Source organism: Anomaloglossus baeobatrachus, chromosome 1 (genome assembly GCF_048569485.1).
Source record: "Anomaloglossus baeobatrachus isolate aAnoBae1 chromosome 1, aAnoBae1.hap1, whole genome shotgun sequence".
NCBI classification, from domain to species: domain Eukaryota; kingdom Metazoa; phylum Chordata; class Amphibia; order Anura; family Aromobatidae; genus Anomaloglossus; species Anomaloglossus baeobatrachus.
Window position 1 is genome coordinate 509,199,439 of NC_134353.1, and position 15,356 is coordinate 509,214,794.

Genomic DNA, 15,356 nt, shown 5'->3' on the forward strand with positions numbered 1-15,356 from the left:
AGTACTACAGGATAGGGACATTACTACAAGGGGACAAGGATGGAGAACATTACTGTAAGATGGAGACAAGGATGGGGACATTACTATAGGATGGGGACAAGGATGGACACCACATTACTAGAGGATGGGGACAAGGATGGACACATTACTATAGGATGGGGACAAGGTGGGCACATTACTATAGGATGGGGACATTACTATAGGATGGGGACATTTCTATAGGATGGGGACATTACTATAAGATGGGGACATTACTATAGGATGGGGACAAGGATGAGGCACATTACTACAAGATGGGGACAAAGATGGGGAATATTACTATAGGAAGGGGACAAGGATGAGGCACATTACTATGGGATGGGGACATTGCTATAGGATGGGCTCTTTACTATAGAATGGGGAAATTACTATAGGAGGGGCATAGTACTACAGGATAGGGACATTACTACAAGGGGACAAGGATGGAGAACATTACTGTAAGATGGAGACAAGGATGAGGACATTACTATAGGATGGGGACAAGGATGGACACCACATTACTAGAGGATGGGGACAAGGATGGACACCACATTACTAGAGGATGGGGACAAGGATGGACACATTACTATAGGATGGGGACATTACTATAGGATGGGGACATTACTATAGGATGGGGACATTACTATAGGATGGGGACAAGGATGAGGCACATTACTACAAGATGGGGACAAAGATGGGGAATATATTACTATAGGAAGGGGACAAGGATGAGGCACATTACTACAGGATGGGGACAAGGTTGGGCACATTACTACAAGATGGGGACAAGGATGGGCACATTACTGTAGGATGGGGACAAGGATGGACACATTACTATAGGATGGGGACAAGGATGGACACATTACTATAGGATGGGGACATTACTATAGGATGGGGACATTACTATAGGATGGGGACATTACTATAGGATGGGGGCATTACTATAGGATGGGGACATTACTATAAGATGGGGACATTACTATAGGATGGGGACAAGGATGAGGCACATTACTACAAGATGGGGACAAAGATGGGGAATATTACTATAGGAAGGGGACAAGGATGAGGCACATTACTACAGGATGGGGACAAGGTTGGGCACATTACTACAAGATGGGGACAAGGATGGGCACATTACTGTAGGATGGGGCACAATACTACAAGGGGACAAGGATGGGCACATTACAACAAGATGGGGAACATTACTAAAAAATGTTGGCCAAAATTACTATATGGTGCTAATTGTAACACTATTAGTTACAAGAAAGGGATAAAATGTTAAAAAAAAAAAAATAAATTAAAAATAAGGCATGACATTTTTTTTACCATCAAAAATGTTTGTTTTTGTTTTTTTTTTTTTACATTTAAACAAAGAACGTGCATGTTTGTTAGAATAAACAAGTGAAAAAAAAATGCTCAAAACTAGTGATCCAAAGGTGTGTAAAAAATATGGTACCAATAAAAATGCCACTTTTTCCTGCAAAGAATGTGGCCCCCCAGATTATTTTTTTCCTCTGTGCGGCCCATACACCCAGCCGAGTTTGACTCCCTTGTTCTAGAGCCAGACCCAAGCACAGTATAGCTTTACCTCCATGGGACCCTGATTTCGTCCTCTCAGCCATGACAAAGTCTCCATTTAACTCTAGAAGTCCCAGGAATTTCGAGCTCCATACGGTTCCAATGGTAGAAATGTTAAATGACCCCTCTCTGGGACTTCTAGTGTTAAGCCTTTAAAATCAATATCACTTAAATATCTATGCCTGAAGACTCATTCTGACAGCCTTAACATCACCATGGAGGGTTAGTGACATCCAAGCCCTATCCATAGAGGATAGCGTGATCCTGAAACCTGACCCTGCTTATCTCCGAAAAGTAGTTTCTAGCTTGCGCAAGTCTCAAGATTTTGTTATTCCGACTTTTTTATGATAGTCAGAAAGATCAGGAGATGGAAGGGTGGCATTGCTTGGATGTTAGATGTTGCCTTAAAGTATACCAGTCAACCGCCAGTGCCGGGAGGAAAGATAAGTCCTTGTTTGTACGGTTTTAAAGTAATAGGAAAGGGTTCAAAGCTTTTAACTCCACTTTAGCTAGGTGGATCAGAGAAGCCATTTCTGTCCCTTTCTCAGCTAGTGATAGGCAAGTGCCTGTGGGGCTGAAAGCGCACTCCATGAAGGCGATGACCTATCTTCCTGAACCTGAAGATCAGAGGTCACCATCAAGCAGATCTGTAAGGCGGCCACGTAGTCTTCACCTTCCACTTTCTACAAACACTATTGGTTGCACTTATCCTTCACTGACCTCACCTTGTGAGAAGGGTTCTGCGGGCTGTAATCGCCCCCTAAGGTTTTTCTCCTTTCCCTGTAATTCTCTCGTGGTGCTGTCATGGGTGCTGGAAAAATAGAATAATACTTACCAGTAATGTTATTGTTCTGAACCCATGACAGCACCCTTACATTCGCTCCCTACACCTGGGTGTATTACCAGTACTTTTGGTTTTCACGTGGACGTATGATGGTTGTCTGTTTTATGTCACAACAATGTTACTTTTACCGGAGGACCTTTCCTGCTCTGTATCAAACTGATGTGGGGAGAGGTACCGCCCTTTGTATCCTGTAGGTTTCCAGTCCTTGAAGGGTGGTTCCCCTCTCTTTGTGTTGTCATGGGTTCAGAAAAAAACGCATTACCGCTAAGCAATTTTGTATTTCCAGGTCTGCATGATTATGGCAAAGCCAAGTTTGTATAATTTTTTTTATATTTTATTGGTTAACAAAATGTCAAACTTTGTATTGCAACGTTTTGGGACTTGTAACTTTTTTAGTTCTCTTTTGATGGACAGAGGTGTGAGATGTTTTTTGCAAGCCGTAGTTTTTACTGGTACTAATTGTGGTGACCAAAAATGCTAATTCCACTTTTTTTTTTATGTCATTTACTGTGTATTAGTGTAGGGCTTACGGCTGCCGCTCATAGCAATGTCAGCAGTTACTGTAGCCGCTCTGGCACACGTGTATGACTGATAGCCGGCTGTACCTGGAAGGAATAAAGTTCATTTTCTGGCTGCTGGGCACATTTCTGTTGCTATTAACTTGCAGATTGACACTATATCTGCAGGTTAATAGAGTTCTCAGACAGAAGAGGTTTTCTTTAAAAACACTGTGCATGAGAAAGCCATTTTTCAATTGGAAGAGGCTAATGAGCCTTTTTGTGATCACATCCTCGTTAATAAACTGCAATATTGAGTACTATGCAGTCTGTGAGCAAGATTATACTAACGTGCAAGAAGAGAATCTGTAATACTTAGTTTTGTGGCACTTACCAATATATATGTCCTCACTACATTTGTTAAAATGAAGATAAAGTGGTCTACCTATTGTAACAAAGCCAATTCGGACTGAGTTAAATCCTAGTACAGCAGGTCTTGATTACTTGCACCTGGGTAGCTTTGACAAAGGACCAGGGCATGTGCTCACCTTGGTCTCTCACTCTGCTAGGAAGCTGCAGACTGACCAGGCTGTTTATTGTGAGCTGTGCACGGAGTTAAATACTTCTGATTTGTGCTGAAAGCTGCTGGAGTTAAGGCTGAAGGGGACACAGACTGGAAGTACCATATAGCCACCATAGACGCTACCTACTGCATACGTGAGAACGTAAATCCATACATCAATACAAACAGGCACACCATACAAATAGTGAGCCATTTTACTTTCTACTAGCCTGCCCTATATTGCATATGTGAGCATTGTGACTGATAATGTTAAAGAGTACTGCTCCTATAGATTATACAATTGGACATTGTGCTCATCACTTCTTTTTTTTTTTCCTTTTTCTTTTGCAGTTGTTGCAGATGTTTTACAAGCAGCAAGAAGAAATTCGCAGATTACGAGATCAGTTAAGCCAAAGGGATATTCAGATCCGGCAGCTTGAGTTAGAAATCAAGAATGTTCGAAACAGCGCAGTGTATTAATTCTATCCAGCGTACAGCCTACAGAATGTAACCCTGAAGAATGCCTCCTGAGAATCATTACAATTTATTTTGTCTATGTAAAAAGAAAATTCTGACCAATATGTAATCCTACAGAGTGAACATAATATTTATTGCCCATGTTTTTATTATTCAGTAACATAAAATAGTCATAGTTGGTCAACCCTAGAGAGGCACTGAGTCTGTTCATTGAAGGCTCTTAGCTACTCCATTTGTAATGTAAAGTTTTTAAAGCTAAAAAAAACCAACAAAAACAGAAAAAACTACATATGCAGTGATGCATATTCATGTTCTCAGCAAGTCACTAGATGAATATAGGTGAAGGTCCATTTTCTATAATAGGAGAACTGATTATGAATAAACTATGCTTTTACTTGGAATTTTTATACAACTGAACAGCAAGTGTGGTAAAAAAAATATAATCTAATTCTGACCTGCTGCTCTCCTGACAAGTTTGCTTTTTAAATTCTTGTATTTGTCATGAAATATCGATACAGACATATCTTCTTTTAGAAGTCTGTATTGTGTAATTTCTCCATAAAGCATTTAAATTAATAACTGGTCTTCCCTTAGCAAAGGAATGTATCTCTAGACAATGTGGCACACTCAGTACTAATTGGATAGATTGTGTACACCCAATTAATAAGGGGGAATGGCAAGTCCTACTCTTATTGTTACATTTCCAGAAGAAATAAAATAGAAATGGTATAATGGTAACTTCAAAAAAATAGTTCTCCATAGGGAGAGTGTGGCTGTAAGGGTGCGGTTCCATTTGGGTATAGCCTCTGATGCAAGAGCATCAGAAGAGATATGCTAATGACCCTCTGCTGCGAGTGTCAGCCGAGGGTCATTGTATCACAGTTGCGGAGAAGAGGGAGCACTTTCTCCCCATCTCCTGTACTGCCTGTCTTTTTGTATATCGCACTGCACTCGAAGACCAGAGCAGATGGGAAGTTGGTGCGACGTTAGCGGCAGGAGCGATCTGTGAATGCAGCATGCACAACAGTCAGGTATGTAGCAACTAGTTGCCTGTTAGTGTTTTGGCAAATTTTTTTTTCTTTTCTGCAAAGTCCAGGATATACTCCTTAATACTCCTGTCAATTTTTGACTGCATTTAAATAGTGCAGTTTCGGAAGGGATGTCCGTCTTCTCCCTCCTTTCCACTATCTCTGTGACATAATTCCCGAATGCAGATGTGTAGCCATAGATGAGCATGCTAAAAACCTACATCACTGCCACCTTAGAACTGTGTACAGTAATAAGTAATACTTAAAGGGAACTGGTCACCAGATGTTCATAATATTAATGGTCGGTGCGGAGAAGACTGGTCGGATGGGCGTCTCCTTTCTCCGGGTCCCGCGCCTCCTCTTTCGGCCATCTTTGTCCTACTTCTGAAGCTAGTGTGTATGACGCGTTCTACGTCATTTACACTAGCCGACAGTGAGGTCCTGCGCAGGTGCACTTTGATCCTATATAACCTTGCTCTCCCGGTATCTTTTCAGTGCGGCTGCCGTATCACACTCGTGCCTCTGGACGCCTGGCTGCTCCCGACCAGTTCAGGGTCCCGTCATCTGTCACTGTACTCCGTCGTCCCACCGGTCTCAAGATGCCCAACTGCCCGTTCACTGGGTGAGATCTTGGTACACGGGAGGATTCCTCCCTATCTAGGCAGACCATACCTCTGGGTCCTGCCTGTAAGCTTCAGCTCCTGCCGCAACTCACTAACAATCTCTTCTCTGCTTCTGAACCTTCTGCTCACTCCTCCCTCCTGTCTTAATCTCCCTAGTAACCAACTCCACTGCTCACTTCCTATGTCCCTGCTCTATCCTATTAACTATCTAACTGCCACTAACTCCACACTCCTGCTGCTTGGTCCCAAGTTACCACTTACCCAATGTACAGTGGGTATGGAAAGTATTCAGACCCCTTTAAATTTTTCACTCTGTTTCATTGCAGCCATTTGGTAAATTCAAAAAAGTTCATTTTTTTTCTCATTAATGTACATTCTGCACCCCATCTTGACAGAAAACAAAACAGAAATGTAGAAATTTTTGCAAATTTATTACACAAGAAAAACTTAAATATGATCATGGTCATAAGTATTCAGACCCTTTGCTCAGACACTCATTTAAGTCACATGCTGTCCATTTCCTTGTAATCCTCCTTGAGATGGTTCTACTCCATTGGAGTCCAGCTGTGTTTTATTAAACTGATAGGACTTGATTTGGAAAGTCATACACCTGTCTATATAAGACCTCACAGTGTATGAAAGACCAAATGAGAATCATGAGGTCAAAGAAACAGTCCAAGGAGCTCAGAGACAGAATTGTGGCAAGGCACATGTCTCATCAAGGTTACAAAAGAATTTCTGCAGTACTCAAGGTTCCTAGGAGCACAGTGGCCTCCATAATCCTTAAATGGAAGAAGTTTTGGACCACCAGAACTCTTTCTAGACTTGGCCATCCAGCCAAACTGAGCATTCATGGGAGAAGAACCTTGGTGAGAGAGGTAAAGAAGAACCCCAAGATCACTGTAACTAAGCTCCAGAAATGCAGTAGGGAGATGGGAGAAAGTTCCACAAAGTCAACTACCACTGCAGCCCTACACCAGTTGGGCCTTTATAGCAGAGTGGCCCGACGGAAGCCTCTCCTCAGTGCAAGACGTATGAAAGCCCGCATAGAGTTTGAAAAAAACACATGAAGGACTCCCAGACTATGAGAAATAAGATTCTCTGGTCTGATGAGACGAAGATAGAACTTTTTGATGATAATTCTAAGTGGTATGTGTGGAGAAAACCAGGCACTGCTCATCACCTGCCCAATACAATCACAACAGTGAAACATGGTGGTGGCAGCATCATGCTATGGGGGTGTTTTTCAGCTGCAGGGATAAGGCGTCTGGTTGCAATTGAAGGAAAGCTGAATGCAGCCAATTACAGAGATATCCTGGAAGAAAACCTGTTCCAGAGTGCTCTGGACCTCAGACTTGGTTGAAGATTCACCTTCCAACAAGACAATGACCCTAAGCACACAAAATAAAGAAGTGGCTTCAGAACAACTCTGACCATTCTTGACTGGCCCAGCCAGAGCCCTGACCTAAACCCAATTGAGCATCTCTGGAGAGATCTGAAAATTGCTGTCCAACAACGTTCACCATCCAACCTGACGGAACTGGAGAGGATCTGCAAGGAAGAATGGCAGAGGATCCCCAAATCCAGGTGAGAAAAACTTGTTGCATCATTCCCAAGAAGACTCATGGCTGTACTAGCTCAAAAGGTGCTTCTGCTCAATACTGAGCAAAGAGTCTGAATACTTATGACCATGTGACATTTCAATTTTTCTTGTTTAATAAATTTGCAAAAATATCTACATTTGTGTTTTTTTTCTGTCAAGATGGGGTGTAGAGTGTACATTAATGAGGAAAAAAATTAACTTTTTTGAATTTACCAAATGGCTGCAATGAAACAAAAAGGGAAAAATTTAAAGGGGTCTGAATTCTTTCCTTACCCACTGTATATGAAATACTTAACTGTCCTATCTTATTATTAACACATCTATCCTTACCCCTTTACCTACAGTGCTTCTGTCACCTCACACTACAGCTCCCACCTGACACAGCATGTTGTTTACAGTTTATAGCAAGCAAACATCTACAATCACTAGGGGCGCTGAGCGCTGCACCCAACCAGCTCTGCTACATTCTGCATTAGTGTAAGAGACCAGAAGAGACAGGAGTAGTTTTCAAAAAAGATAAAAACAGCTTTATTTATCATACTATTAAAATCGATATAAAAAAAAGTGCACATTTCTAACATGCAATAAAAGCTGCAAACATGAAATGACACGTAAGGAGAGGTGGAAGAAGCCTGTACCAGTGCTGGCAATACACCAAGTGAAATGCTCCCAAAATAACCTCCTGGCAATAGGGTCAGCCCAAAGGCGGACAATAAATCCCAGCAGGAGGGAGGGAGAGAGACCAGAAGGTCTGTGGTTACCAGCTCCCAAAGTAACCTCCTAGCAATCAGATCAGCCCAGTGGCGAACAGTAAGTCCCAGCAGGAGGGAGGGAGAGAAACCAAAAGGTCTGTAATTACCAGTCAGGAGTGGCACTGGAACAGGCAGGCAGTGGACAAGGGAAACCCCCCAGGGCATCCGACGTACGTTTCGCTATACTATGTTTGCTTACTCATGGATGATAATGTGGTATGACGGCAGGGCCCTTTTATGGGCGTATACACGGTCACGTGACCGGCGCTCACGACCAATGTGTCTTCAATGTGCGGCACATGCGTGGTTGCATCGCCCATCACACACACCCGCCGCCAGCGTCAGTACCCACGTGGGCGTCCAGTTACCCCAGCAACCGAGACGCACATGCAGGCACATAAGACGCCGCGGCGGGGGTGGGAGGAAGCGACGAGATCAGGCATGCGCACATCCGACACAGCCGAGTCACAGATGTATAAGAAGGGTAAATACATAGAAACTTTTTATGCCAATATAAAACAAATGTGACAGTTTACAAAGTAGTATATAATCCATATTTGCATGGGACGGATTCTTTACAGTACGTCCATATAGGTAATCCATTCCCATGGAAGTCAATGGGTCGTTGTTGTTTCGTTAAATTGTCATGCTTACGCCGGGTGGAGACTTTTTTAAAATCCTCCACAACCAGGCGAGTAAACATATCAATGGCAGGGCAGATAGACAAGGGGGGAAATTTAGTTGATTTTGGCCTAAATGAGAATTTGAGCTTCTCTTCCTTTTTATAGAGTCTCTATGCCATCTTCCTTATGTTGGCGGGCACACATGGATTTGCACATGAGATCCTTGTGCACATCCATGTTTATACATATATTTTTATATATATGTTTACACTCTGGAAATTTTCCCTTGTTTTTAATTGTTTTTATTCTGTATTTTTTCAGTGTATTTATTCTTCATTTTCTATTCATGGCAGTGCCATTTACTCTTAAGGATTTGGATTTTTGCCACCTTCTTCCTGCTTCGACCCATTGACTTCCATGGGAATGGATTACCTATACTGTAAAGAATCCGTCCCATGCAAATATGGATTATATACTACTTTGTAAACTGTCACATTTGTTTTATATTGGCATAAAAAGTTTCTATGTATTTACCCTTCTTATACATCTGTGACTCGGCTGTGTCGGATGTGCGCATGCCTGGTCTCGTCGCTTCCTCCCACCCCCGCCGCGGCGTCTTATGTGCCTGCATGTGCGTCTCGGTTGCTGGGGTAACTGGACGCCCACGTGGGTACTGACGCTGGCGGCGGGTGTGTGTGATGGGCGATGCAACCACGCATGCGCCGCACATTGAAGACACATTGGTCGTGAGCGCCGGTCACGTGACCGTGTATACGCCCATAAAAGGGCCCTGCCGTCATACCACATTATCATCCATGAGTAAGCAAACATAGTATAGCGAAACGTACGTCGGATGCCCTGGGGGGTTTCCCTTGTCCACCGCCTGCCTGTTCCAGTGCCACTCCTGACTGGTAATTACAGACCTTTTGGTTTCTCTCCCTCCCTCCTGCTGGGACTTACTGTTCGCCACTGGGCTGATCTGATTGCTAGGAGGTTACTTTGGGAGCTGGTAACCACAGACCTTCTGGTCTCTCTCCCTCCCTCCTGCTGGGATTTATTGTCCGCCTTTGGGCTGACCCTATTGCCAGGAGGTTATTTTGGGAGCATTTCACTTGGTGTATTGCCAGCACTGGTACAGGCTTCTTCCACCTCTCCTTACATGTCATTTCATGTTTGCAGCTTTTATTGCATGTTAGAAATTTGCACTTTTTTTTATATCGATTTTAATAGTATGATAAATAAAGCTGTTTTTATCTTTTTTGAAAACTACTCCTGTCTCTTCTGGTCTCTTAATTCAATGGAGTAAACAGTGAGCCTTTGCTCTCATGGTATTGCAGGGCCACTGTCACTTTGCATTATGTGTCATAAGTTTTTTGTTTTATTCTGCATTAGTGTGTATATGGATATCGCTATCCTACTTGTATACATTAGGTTCACAATCTACAACTACTTCTTATGTAGGAGTGGGCGCTGTTCGCTCCCTCCTACAATTATACAACATAAAAGCCTTGTTGATGGCTGTAGGAGCTGAGATGTCAATAATATCTTGCATAGATAAGAGAATTACAAGTAAAATAGCACTGTGTTTAGAGGTTGTCTGGAAGGACTTTAAAGGTTACATAGCTGATAATTTACTTGGACTGGTTTACGCCTCTAAATTAGCAAATTCTTAATGTTACATCAGAAAAAGATAGTGTGGTTTAAGCAGTGTGCGGCTTTCTTAGGCTATGTGCGCACGTTGCGTAATTACATGCACTTTGTAGCGCAGCGTAACTGCATGCGTCCTGCATCCCCTGCACAATCTATGAAGATTATGCAGGAGCCGTGCGCACGTGGCATATTAGAGCGCAGCGCTTCGGCTGCTGCCCGAAGCACGCGTTCTAAGAAGTGACATGTCACTTATTCCGTGCGCTTTGTCGGCAGCCCCTGCTCTGTCTATGGGAGGAGCTGCAGGCAGAGCGCATGGAATCGGCTTTTTTTTTTTTCACTACGGACATTTTCTGCAGTGATTTGAAGTGCACGTGTGCTCTTCAGATCGCTGCAGAAATTTCTGCAATGACTGTACGCAACGTGCGCACATAGCCTTAAAGGTTTAGACGTTTCTAGGTTCTCAGCTCATTGCAAGTTGTGCAATTAACTAAGATCCTAAAAACTTTAACACTAAGTTGATACAGGTAAAATATATCTTTGTACCGTGTTAGCCAGTAGAGATTAAAAATATAAGTATAACACAAAATCTCTGACCCTTCAGATTTTGTGTTATACCATGCCTGATGAAGAGACCTGACTATTCTCGAAAGCTTGCAATTACCATCTTTTCAGTTAGCCATTAAAAGTTATCAACTACTGAGGACTCTCAGTTCTTTTAAACAAACTTTTTTTTAACACTAAGTTGGACACTCCTTATAAAAGACATACTGATAAGCAGTGTATGCCCTTTAACCAATTAATCTGTTCATAACTAAAATTTGTTGGTACTGTACCCAGAAATCATATAAAGGGAAAACTGGTTATGCAACATTGGGGTTTTGCCATTCCCTATCTATTCTTACCTATTCATTGAAATCCACTGCGATAATAACGAAGCTTTTTGAGTTGAAAAAGTTGTAGATACAGGTCTTTTTACTTAGTACTTTTTGGAACCCTTCTGATTTTAACTCTCAAAATGCTACTAAAGTTCACATATAGGATTGCAGCCTTAGGGAAAAAAAAATTCTTGCCGATTCCATTCATTGTGGTTTGCCTCCCTACAGAAAGGTCTGATCAACAATAGTGTTCTAATTCATTAGAGACCATTTAAATATCATGAAAGGGAGAAAATTCAGCTACACATCCCAAAGCAGAGACGTCCATTTTTCAGAACTGATCAACCACCTAATTTATTAGCCAATATATATATTTATTGCATTCTGACCTTTTTAGAAACATTTCCTTGCAACCAAAGAACTGATTTTTATTAAATGTAAAAAAAACACACACACATTCTACCATGCCTTAAATGTCCCTCATTTGTGTGAGAAATCATTGCTTGTACAATCTTAAATCTTCCAATTATATTACATTTATTACTACTTTGACTACCTTTTTAGTTGTACCCAAATGTTTTATCTGTAAACTGGTTTGTAATATTTACTGAAATTGTTCAAATCAGAAGTGCCTAACAAAAATATCCTTCTGAAAGCCAAAAAGAAGGTAGGAAGGTGTTTTACAGCGACATCTGACCAATCAGGAATATATTCCTCTTAAGTGTGTTATTTATATACAGTGAAACAGCCGATTTACTAGACCATGAGCCTCATGTATAAAGATTAGTGCAGACAATGTAGCCAATAAGATGTCCCATTCTGAAAAATGAATATAGTGATTTGTTTGCTTGCTATATTTTTGTCTGCAGTGGTGCTTATGTATTGATCCCCATAATATTTAATACTTATGTCACATGGTACCATATAAACATTTAAAAAAAAATATGATAAAAACATTTAAATGTTTTATATGCATGGTAAAGACGCATGATGTTCACAGATGTGCATAGAACTTTGGGTGAAAGACAGCTTAATGCAGCTTTCCTTAGAATTCAGAGTAGAAGATTGAGTTGGAAGGTAACGTGAAAGTTATGCAGTATATTCAGCTTGTATATTGCCTAAAGATTTGAATGGTAGCCGCCACTGCACTTCAAAATGGCCGCCTCCAAGTTGCCATTTATTACTGCTGATGCATTGTAAAAATCCGCATTTTTTGCCATTATCTACATTGAGTCATCGCTTGAAGATAAGAATATTGTATCCACATAAAAAGTTTATAATGAAGCATGGTCTAAGATCTTTCTATTAAGATGATTATTTTCCTGTAGAATATATTTAAATTATTCTTAATCCACATGAAAATAAAATGTGTATTTTGTAATATTCACTACTACTGATTTATTCAAATATATTATTATAAAGACTTTTTTTTATTTTTTTTATTTTTTTTTAAAAACTACAATGATCTTATCATATGGTTGCATGCATTAATTACTTGAAAAGTGAAATTACTTATTGTTTACAATGTAATCTTTCCGGGAACAAAAAAAAATAGCACTTGACTGTTTGAAATACTTCTATATAAATGCAAGAACATTACATGTATGCTTATGTATTTGTTCATTTACAGACTTTTTTTTTTTTTTTGCTTCATTTTTTAGGCCTTCCTAAATCATATTTTGGTTTAAAGTTTGTTAAATTGTATGTTTTATTTGTACAAAAAGTAAAATAAAATAGTTTTTTTGTGACTATTGTACTACAGAATTAAATTGCATTTAGAATCTTTAACAGTTTATCCTATTTTTATGTTCAGAATGAATTGTTCTACATGTACTTTATAAAAGAAAAAAAATATTATAGCTCTTAAATTATAGCCTTGAACATAATCTTCAATGTCCTGTGTATATTTCCTGACTTTTTACATATTTAGTGTATATGCCACTTCGAGTAGTGAACAACCCCTTTAAGAAACACAGCCCCTTCTCATTCCTCATGTTTGCCCCAATTAAAGAGCACCAAACAGCAGGCTTTTCATGTCTAAAGTAAAGCCAGTAATATGCTGGCTCTAGGCATACCTTCAGTTATGAGATTGGATGCTTTATTACAGTAATATGTGCAAGTAAAGTTACAGAAATGCACTGTTATTTGATCAACAGGGGTGGGAATATGGGAGTTGGATTTTGCTATCTATTCCCGCCAGTCTGCCTGCCTGGCCTTCCTCCCCATCACCATTGTAGACTTTCGTTCTGGCGCCTGCTCATTTGCATTTATCACTATTGCAGCAAACTCTTCACTACAAAGGCATCGGAGTCAGCGCCTGCGCATAGCACTATCTCCGGCGCCATCTTTGTGAAGACTCTGCCTTCCTTCATTGGACTGATGGATGTGCATGCGCCCTCACCTCCTCCGCTCTCATTGTGACTGTGGCAGCGCACGCAGTCACAACAGAAGTGGAGACCGCCCCCAAGATTAGCTCCTCGCACGTTACAGCAGACCACACCCAGAAGGCGAGATGCATGCTTCAGAGGAGACCAGTCAGTTGATTTCAGGGGCGGTCTATACTTCTGTTGTGACCGCGCACGCTCCCACAATCACAATGAGAGATGAGGATGTGAGGGCGCGTGAGCCACCTTTGCTTCACGCACAAAGATGGCAGTAATAGATAGCAAAACTGGACCCCATATTCCCTCCCCTGTTGCATCTGTCAATCAAATAATGTATTTCTGTAACTTGAAAATATTACTGTGATAAAACATCCAACTTCAGAATTGAAGGCAAATGTCTGGATTCACCATCCTAGCACCAGTATAGCACAGGCTTTATTTTAGACATGAAAATCCTGCTGGTTGGTCCTTTTTAAAATAAAAAAAAGGTTATACCCACCTCCTGTGCCTGCGCCATTCCAGTGGTGTAGCAAAAAAGGAGAGGGAGACGCGCTGGGTGATACCCGGTGATGAGGGGGATTAGACAATGCCTTGAAGATTACCTTCGGGGGTCGTGCACCCGTACACAACCCCGGTGATGCAGTCACAGGTAAACAGAGTCCCGCTGGAGCCTGGAGCTGTGTGTGGTCACAGGGAGTAGCGTGGATTGACTCCTTCCATGTGGATCCCGTGACCACAGGAAACTCAGAGTGAGAAGACAAAAAGGGGACGTCGAGCTTCAACAAATGGAGTTTGGTGACCACATTTTGCCGCCCTAGAAAAGTTGTCAAAGATCTATTAAATAAATTCTGGTTCATTTTGAGAGGTGACCCCATACTCTCAAAAAGCCTACTAGATAAACCCCTGATCATCGTCAGAAAGAATAAATGTTTACGTAATATGTTAGCGCCCCGCAACATATCAAGAAGTAATATTTATAACAAAGAAGGGGATAAAGCCATCCTTGACGATTGCAGTCGCGACAGGGATAGTTTGGGCTGCTACCCTTGCGGCGTGCCGAAGTGCCTCTGCTGTGATGTCATCGCTAAGGGTGATAAATCTTTCTCTTCCCACACAACAGGCATGACTTATTCCATCAACCATAAGTTAAATTGTCAATCCATGTATGTGGTCTACCTATTGGAGTGCACGTGCGGCCTACAATATGTGGGCCGCACGATGCAGACAATGCACGCCCGACTCAATAAACATAGACATAATATTCGGACAGGCTACCAGCTCCATAGCCTGTCCAAACATTATAGCAACTTTCATGGTAGAGACCCGAAATTGATGAAACTCATTGTCATAGATAGGGTAACTGATACTGACCCCGATTCGTTTTAATAGTTTAATAAAAAAAAAGAGAGCTACTGGATCTTTAAATTGGAGACATTGGCCCCTGAGGGGCATAACCTCACCATTGACAATGTCGCAAAGCATTAGTTCAAGATCTTTGATGAATTAAATTTAACCATATTAAATTTTAGCAAATTTGTTCCTCCCCTTCAATTGCCTTTATGGCAATATTGGGATAACTTGTTAATAAGGTGTTTGTTAGCGTGGTGCTGATTGTATGTAATTTAAATTTCACAGTAAAACCATCTGGGCGATACGTGCTCATCCGTGTGCGACAGCTATGCACACGCGTGGACACGTCTCCACTTTGCGTTTTGTCCTCTCTGCTTGTTCCATTGTGTTTTTATGAAATGCTGACCAGGACCTTAATGGTTAAATTTTGGCTTTAATCATGATTAGTTTTACCACCCAATCGTCTTTGTTCTTCAGCGATATATGTTACCT

The 15,356-nt window shown here is 41.3% G+C and overlaps 1 protein-coding gene across 1 annotated transcript in view; it reads left to right on the forward strand.

Moving 5' to 3' along the window:
- CORO2A (coronin 2A) overlaps positions 1 to 5,954 on the forward strand; it is a 287,230-nt gene extending 281,276 nt beyond the window's left edge. Inside the window, exon 12 of the mRNA XM_075316071.1 lies at positions 3,851 to 5,954. Within this exon, the coding sequence (XP_075172186.1) occupies positions 3,851 to 3,979 (129 nt within the window). The 3' untranslated portion in view covers positions 3,980 to 5,954. The remainder of the gene's footprint in view (positions 1 to 3,850) is intronic.
- Positions 5,955 to 15,356: the final 9,402 nt, after the last annotated feature.